The following is an 8578-nucleotide window of genomic DNA, read 5'->3' on the forward strand; positions in this document are numbered from 1 at the left end:
GCGGGGGCGGGGAGGCGCCGCCGCCCGCAGCCGAGCGGGGGGTTATGCAGCACCAGCACCAGCAGCAGCCGGGGCCGCCGGAGCGGGCCGGCCGCGCCGCCGTGTGAGACGGGCCCCCGGCGGGAGCGGCGCGCCTCGCCGCTGGGGGCCGAGGCTGCGGGGAGCGGCGCTGAAGGGGAGGTAAGCCGGGGGAAGGGGCGCTGCGAGGGAGGCCCGGTATCCCGGGGCGGGGCCGGGCCGGGCTCGGGGGAGGCCTGGCGGCCGGCAGCCCCCCCCCCGGGGGGGAAGAGGCTCCTCCGGCCGGTTGTAGGAGGAAGGCGGCGGGCGGCTGTTGTGGCTACCTGCCGGGGGTGAGGGGCAGCCCGCCCTGCCTCCTCCGCCGGAACGGGGAAAGTTTACAGCTGTTCAGCCCCTGCGCTCGGAGCCCGGCTTTGCCTCGGCTCATCCCGGTCAGACCGCGGCCACCACCCCTCCTTCTGGCGGGGGCCGCTGTGTTTTTATCCCCCCCGTGGGCAGTGAATGGAGCCCCCCCAAGGGAGAAAGAGGGGACAGAGGAGCCGCTGCCGCTCCCAGCCGTCTCCCCGAGTCCCACATAGTGCCCGTCCGGCGGGGCTGGGTGGGCAAGCAGCGTCCCGGTACCGGCGGGGGGCTATGGAACCGGGCCGGGCAGAGCCTGCCCCGGGCTGAGGTGGGTTTTGCCGTGCAGGGGCTGGTCTCCGTGCCGCTGGCAGCTGGAGTCCGTGTGCCCGGGGAGGGCGCCGCTCTCCGGGACCACAGGCCTGGTCGTGCCGAAGGGGGGAGAGGAAAGATTTGGGAAAGAACCAGGTTTCAGAAACGCCCGTTGTCACCAATGTACGTTATAAGATTTAGCAGCACCACACACCCACACTTGCCCAAGGAGCACGTGATAGGTTTCCGTCCAAAATATTTTTTTAAAGTGTAATAAATCGTCCAAATCTCTTAACTTTAAGCTAACGTAAAGAAGGCCTTGATGAAAGTGGGTTAGGTATCCCAGCTAGCTGTTGCTTCGCCTTCTATTTCAAATTACTTGCCGATGGGCAAGCAGTTGGTCGTTTGAGACTAGCGGCGTGTCGCTGTTGTTCAGGATGCGTGCAGGGACTGTCCTGCTAAGGAACCTCTGTCTCCTTGGCTGTCCTGTCCCCTGTCTCCTAAGCTGCAGAGCAGGAGCTGTGCACCGAGTTTTAGTGTTGTTTAAATCTCCTGCGCTTTGTCTCATTAGTCACATGAAGACAGCAGTCTTCAGCAAAGTACCAGAGGTTTTTTTCCAGGTAACATGTTACTCTTAGGCCATGGGTCAAGCCTGTCATACTTTGCGTCCTGATCTTTGGTGCATGTTTGTGATCCCATTTTTTTTTCTCATGCAAAACTGGCATCTGGCTGATCTGAGGGTTATGTGACTGTTTATCTCCGGGGTAAGTAGCCCAGGGAGGGAAGGACAGAGGGATGGATGGAGAGAGAGAGAGAGAGGGGTTTTGAGGGATCTCATGCTCCTAAAAGTTGTAGAGTTGCAATAAGAGGGAGAAGGAGTAACCTGAAAAATCCCTGAGTATTTCACTGTGAGAAAATGGGCTAAACCTTCAACAGCTTTCTTGTTTTTCTACTTGTAAAGAAAATATGTTTTAGGCAAGAAGAAGTAAAAGACACATTTGGAAGCTGAACTATTAGAGAGAAAAAACAAGTTAGTACGTGTATTCGCTAGAAAATAAGTAACAGGAAAGGCAACAGAAATGCAGTAAGATTGGAGAGGTAACAGGAAGTGCAGTTACCCTATGTGAAAATGATAAAAAATATTAAAGAAGAAGCTAGAGAAGGGGAAACAATGTAAACACTTTATTTTAAAAACATTACTGGTCATTGCATTTAAGAGAGCATAATGGTTGAATTATACCTGTATATAATTTTGATCAGTCCTGCTTCTTGAGGTAGGTAATGAGCTGCTGATACAGATGTAGTTTTGTTTAGGATGCTAGAAGTAACAGTGCCAGCCATTGTAATTATGTTATGACAAATCCTCTGACAAGACTCTTACATGGATGAGTATGGTTGCAGATTTGCTGTGCGCATAAAAAAGGGAGTAGACAAACTGCTTAATATTTTCCTCTCAGCTTCAACATATTTGAAGGGTAACAGTGGTGGTTGTTATGGATATGACTGCAATTCTGTCCCCTTTTGGGTCTCTGAGCCCAGTCCTTGATGTAAGCAGCACATTGCTTGTAGGTGTCTTTGGCTGAAATGTTGTTCTCTTATCCCTAGAGCACAGGAGCTGGCAGCAGGCTTTTGTGTGCACTAACCGCTTTTCAGGTCAGAGCGTGTGGAAACTGCTTTTCCCATGTCATTTAACATAACTTCTTAGAAATCCAATACATAAATTACATAAGGGGATATAGATCAATAACCCTTCCTGAATAGTGTCCATCCATCACCATGATAAAAGCAGTCAGACTAGCAGGGATGCTACACATGTTTGAAGCCATTTCTATAATTCTTTGTGTAGAACAAATATACTGGGTTAGACAGAAGGGACTGGCTCAGGCTGTTTGTTGTATCCCTGAAAAGCCTGTACCTGGGGGTATGGAAAGAGGTTTCCTCCTGCAGAATGTTCTCAGCAAGCATCTGTCAGTCTACTGCCTTGAAGACAGACAGGCTCAATTGTATTTTGAATGTTGAATTGTTCTCATGGTTTTAGCAGAGCTACCCAAAAAGTAAAAGTTTCATTTCTACGTTTTGTGCCTTGACATCTATTTTGCATTTCTCTCATCTGCGAGACTTGGAAAATTTTCCAAATCACTGTGATGTCTGAAAGCAGAGGTGATAAATTTCATTGCTCTAAACGGGAGGTGGTGGATGTCATGGCAGACTGAAAAATGAGGACCTTTGAGATCTGCTGGTTTTCAGCATGAATCTTGGGGCAAATGTTGCGCTAGTGCAATGGCAGGATGAGAATAACTTTTGAAGTACTTATCTGGAAAGAGGTCAGTGCTCTAGAATTCACGCCGTATTATCTGCCTTTCCCAGCAAACAGGTTTCGATGTTGAGAAATAGAACGTCTTGGACATTGGATGCTCAGTTGGGAGTTGCAGCTGAAAATGGGCGATGACAAACATCATCTTCATGGAGGTCACAGCACCTCTAATTGTCAAAAAGACAGTTGATGCATCTTTTTGCCTAAATGAAGTGGTTTTAGGAGAAGTATTTAAAAATAAAATCATAAAAGAAGGAAAAAAAACGACCTCTCAGAAGCCAAAGTGGAAAATATTGCACTGAGAAAATAAAAATAGCCTGAACACTGCCATCCTAGCTACAAATTATGAATTCTTTTATTTCAATTGGAGATATTCTATTCTTTTTTTCTCCTCTCGCCCATTTCACATACATCCTTAGGGTTCCAAATTTGTTTTGAACTGCTTGTCTGCCTTCACAGGCTTTCAACTTACCCTGAAGACATTTCACTTCTGTCAGTTACAGTGAGAACCCTTCCTGGAAACATTTGCATTGCTGGAAGGCAAAAGCTAGTTGGAAAAGCAATCAGCACCTGTAGCAGTAGTATTGATGTTGGAGGTGGACATGCCGAAACAACGTGAAAACCAGGGTCACTTGTTACTGAAGCTTTGTGGGAGTGAAAAGGGTGGAATACTGGTATATGACTGAAAAACTTTGTACAAAGTTTGCTTAGAATTATTAATTAGCATGTTTTTAGCATCTCAGCTGGGGCATCTCGCTTATTCCCTGCAATTCACTCAAGTGGCTGTATAGAAGGTGCCATCACAGGCCATGTGGATGACTCTTGTTGAACTTGCACATGGCTGCTTTAGGACTGAGTTTGATCCTGTTCCTAGTTACGTGGGTGGCTTTGGTTATTTGTTCTTCCTGAGGTTACAAGCACAAACCTTACAAGATTGTTTGAGAGGATCTCATTGTGTCAGATTGTTGTGTTAGATCCTCTTTGGTTAAGTGTTCTGAAGTTGTGTTGTACGTATCCTCTGAAGGAAGTGTTTGCTTAGTTTAAACTTTCCAGTTCAGGCCATCGGGTGTCTTATCTCCCCAGCAACAGCTGAGACAATGGCACTTTATTTTTGCAGGATAAATATCCAAGCCTGAGGAGTCTCAAGTAGGTTTTGATAGGTAGGCAGTGATGTTTGCTGTTAAGTTTTTGTTGTTGTTTGGGTTTTTTAAGTTATGGAAGCTTTAGTTTTGCAGTGGAGCTTTCACAGATACTCAGTGTAAGCTCCAGTGCTTCCCTAGGTGCGTTGCCCATCAGAACTTGAAAATTCAGCGAAATATGTAGCTTAAAATTTTACATTTCTCGTAATGGCTGGTGACAATTTTTTTTTTGTAAATGGTTTCCTTATTTGCATCTTAACTTTTAACCATAAAAAAAATAATTTACTAGCATTACAGTTTCTAAAATGAAGCTAAGATGTGCTCAGAGCACTCCAGCAAACTTACAAACTGCGAGCTAGGGCAGACACCATGTGTTTGTAATACTGTGCAGTATCCCCATCCTCACTCTGCTTCCATTCAGTCAGTACCTGTGGTTTCTTGGCACATTAAATCTGTGGTCTTAATTGTATGGGTAACCCTTTCTACACTCCTAGGGAAGTCCTGTCTTTAAGACTTACCTTCAGGGATGCGAATACAGGTAGTAGGCACTGCTGCAAGGAAACTCTTTTTGCTGTTTATTTGGATAGTGCTTAGCATGGTGAAAATAAAAAAAGATCTTCCAGAACCTATGGTTGCTACTTTGCTGTCAATAAAAGAGACAAGATAAAAAGAGACATCAATATATTTAAATATTTGTCAGGTTAAGGCTTAGTGCTTAGCTAAGCAAGTAGCAGGTAACAGGCTAAGTCTTGGTAGCTTCCAGTCTATAGTTCATGGAGCCTGGGCAGGGGAGGAGTCCATGTTACGTGTCATGAGCTGACTTGGGATAACTAAGAATACTGTTAATGTTACAGCTTGGTTGATCTGCTGACTAGCTACCACCAAGAGGGGAGCTTTCTTCATTCTCCCTTCCTTTCCTACAATGAGCCGTCTCTCAAAGTTGCATTGAAAAATAAACTAGGCTTTAAAAAAATCAGGGATTTTACTGGTCTGTCTCCCTGAGCAGTCAGCCAGACGGTGCTATTGCCAGCACAAGGAGGGGACTGGAAATGTGTAGGTGGGGGTGAAGGAGTGAAGCCTCCCTTTGATAGCAGCTGGCAGTACGTTACCTCAGCCTTAACATTGGTTTTAAAAAAAAAAACCAAAACCACAAACAAAACAGCAAAAAGGACATAAAGAAAGAAGTAAAGTCTACTGCTATGTTTTATGACACATGTACATAGTAGAGTTTTGTCATTTTGGTTGTGGAAAGTATTTTTCTAAACTGGAACAGAATTAATTTAATGTGTGGATCTTTTCTCTTTCAGACAGGAAGCAACAGCTTTATATGGCTCATGTCTGACAACATGCACCACCAGTGGCTGCTGCTAGCTGCATGCTTTTGGGTGATATTCATGTTCATGGTTGCTAGCAAGTTTATCACATTGACTTTTAAAGACCCAGATGGTAAGTTCAACTTTAATGTTTGATACGAAACAGAAAATTGAGTAGTTCTCTTGTGCAAAGTAGTTCTTGGCATGTTACTGCTGTTTCACTAGGACTGAAAACAAAGCAACTAATTTTCTAGAAGTGACAGTGCTGATATTCAGTTTCTGCTTTTCTTGGTAGAAGTCTACAAAACTAACATCATGTCTTTTTTTTTTGGAGGTTAAGAGCTGAGGAGCTTGCGTTCGGCAGTAGTGTCTTGTGATGTTTGCTTTTTCAAATACACTCAGTTTCAGTATCTTGATCTACTCGGAGTAGAAGTCACAACAGAGCACAGCTACCTGTGCAGAGCTAAACAGAGCACAGCTGCCTGTTTAAAGGCAAAGGAGATTCACAAGGAATTAAAGAGTTTCTGTCCCCTTGTGACTGCTTGTCCTATGGCTGCAGTATTATGTAAAACTTGTGGAAAATTTTATTTCATTTGCAATGCACTTAGCTTAGCCACCTCTGCCCTGCTTCTTGCATTCAGTTTCATCCTCTGCTGTTTGACTGACAAACAGCTTATAGGCTTTTGCTTAGCTTAAGTAGCCCAGATGGTATTAAGCCTATGAGGAATTTAAGCCATTTGATGACACCACGCAGCATGTTACAGTTTTCTGTCTGCTGAGGAGCTACTGTTACAAAGCCATCCTACAGGGAGTTTAGGGTGTAGGTGATGACATGACTTAGAATCCTAAGAGATGTATTTCTGCCTCTTCCTACGATACGCAAAAAATGTGTAACTCTTGAAGCGCTGATGTCACTAGTGCCATTTGTTTCAATAACTTGATAGTGGGTAAGTATATTAGGTGTGCCTTTTTAAATAGCATACCTCTGTGTGGAGGGTTATTCAGCAAGTCTTACAGATGAGAACAGTAGGCTAATGGGGCTTTCCTTGGTCCCAGTTGTTTTTGAGCCCTAGTACCTCTGCAAATAGGCTGGTCTTATGTTAGGTAGTTAAATCTTCTAGTATTTCATTCAATGCCAGCTCTTGTTTCCCAGCTCAGGTATTCTTTGAGTGGTTCTTTCCATAAGAATTTGTCGGGGGGGTTACTTTTTATGATCTTGGCTTTTTTTTTCTATACTGGATCTTCCTTTCACTTTGAATAGTTGTCTGAGCAGAAGATTGTATAATTTCTTGAGCTCCAGTCCTGCAAAGACATGACTGTGGTTAAGTGTATGTATGTGTTGGAGATACCAGTGTTTGTACTGGGACTAACGAAGGGAAGTAATTTGAAAATACCAACAGATTTTTGGAGAAAGTCCAAACAGGATGGCCAGCCCTGGAGTAACTCTTCTAGACTTAATAGAACATGGCTTGTCAGAAATTTTCCTTATTTGGATGCGTCTACTTAGCAGCTAAGAAAAAACCAGCAGATGCTTAATGAATGTTCTTTTGCTTAAGACTTTTACTGATGTCTTGGGTGCATGTGCAATAGGAACTTCTTAATGAGAAGGAGCAAGATTCTGTCCATCATCTCTAGTAGCATCCACAGTCATGCTTTTACCCAGTGATAATGAAAGATACTTTAACTGCTCTTTCGCTGAGTCAGATTACTTTGATTTACAAAAGGATAGTGTGAAGCAAGTGTGTGCACAATATTTAGTGTAGCTGATTGCTTGGATGCTTACGTTGTTTTCAGTTTTAACTTGCTTTTTTCCATGTGTGCCCTTTGTTAAAATCCAGCGGAGGCAGAGTACTCACTTAAGAAAACGACATAAGCAGTACACATATTTTCTCGACCATAAAACAGTAAACTACAGTAAGGATGCAGATGGAATCATGAAATTGTCAGAGTTGGAAGGGACCTCTAGAAATCATCTAATCCAACAATACTGCCAAAGCAGGATTGCCTAGAGCACATTACTCAGGACTGCATCCAGGAGAGTCTTGAAGATCTCCAGAGAAGGGGACTCTGCAACCTCCCTGGGCAGCCTGATCCAGTGCTCTGTCACCCTCACCATAAAGAACTGTTTCCTCTTCTTTGAATGGAACTTCCCATGTTCCAGGTTGTGCCCACTACCCCTTGTCCTGTTACTGGGAACCACTGAAAAGCATCTGGCGCCATCCTCCTTGAATCCACCCTTTAGATACTTGTAAGCATTCCTAAGGTCTCCCCTCAGCCCGCTCTTCTCCAGGCTCAAGAGTCCCAGCTCTCCCAACCTTTCCTCATGAGGGAGATGCTCCAAGCCCTCAATCATCTTGGTTGCCCTACGCTGGACTCTCTCCAGTAGTTGCCAGACTCTCTCAAACTGGGCAGCTCAGAACGGCACGCAGTCTGCCAGTTGCCCCTACGTCCCGGTTGGGGGGTCTAGAACAAACTCCCACCATGTCTGCCTTAGTGGCCTTCCCCTTGATGAACCCACCCCTCGCCCCGGGGACCAGTGTTTCTGCCCCGGCCCTCTGCCAGCCCAACCTCCCCCCGCCAGCAGCTCACTCACCATCGTCCTGGGCTCGAATGGCTCAGCGCTGCCCGACGGGGCCCTTTATAGGGGGCCCCCATTGTGACGCCTTCCCTCAGGTGTCCCAGGTGCCAGAGCACATCACAGGCCCCCCCGGCAACCACGGAATCACAGAATCACCATGGTTGGAAGGGACCTCTAGAGATCCCTCCACTGAGACCAAAGACTGCAGGAGCTTGCTAGCACTTTTACCCACAAGCGCTGGCATGCTGCTCCCAGGCTCCACTTCAGTAATCCCAATTTCGTCCCCGTCCCCCTTTGACTTGGGTCCAATCCTTATGGGTCCCTCCCCAGTTGAGATAGGGCAAGATGTGGAGGGCCATACAAGGCTGGGAAGTTTGGTGGGAGGCAGAACGCTTCCCAAAAAGGCAGGTCTGGTCTCTGGTGGGCAGAGCAGGGGAGTAGTGCCTGAATTCTTCTTGCTTTGCTTTGGCGTGTAGCTCTTGCTTTGCCTACTGGACCGTCTTAGCTGAGCCCACAAGTTTTCCCACTTTTACCCTTCAGATTCTCTCACCACAACCCAAGGGCG

At 46.0% G+C, this 8578-nt stretch overlaps 1 protein-coding gene across 1 annotated transcript in view; it reads left to right on the top strand.

Moving 5' to 3' along the window:
* Positions 1–7: 7 nt before the first annotated feature.
* The window catches only part of CHST10 (carbohydrate sulfotransferase 10), a 21829-nt gene continuing 13258 nt past the window's right edge, over positions 8–8578 (top strand). The window contains exons 1-2 of the mRNA XM_014957759.1: positions 8–180; positions 5430–5568. Of these exons, the coding sequence (XP_014813245.1) occupies positions 5457–5568 (112 nt within the window). The 5' untranslated portion in view covers positions 8–180; positions 5430–5456. The remainder of the gene's footprint in view (positions 181–5429; positions 5569–8578) is intronic.

Source organism: Calidris pugnax, unplaced genomic scaffold, assembly GCF_001431845.1.
Source record: "Calidris pugnax isolate Ruff unplaced genomic scaffold, ASM143184v1 scaffold303, whole genome shotgun sequence".
Classification (NCBI taxonomy): domain Eukaryota; kingdom Metazoa; phylum Chordata; class Aves; order Charadriiformes; family Scolopacidae; genus Calidris; species Calidris pugnax.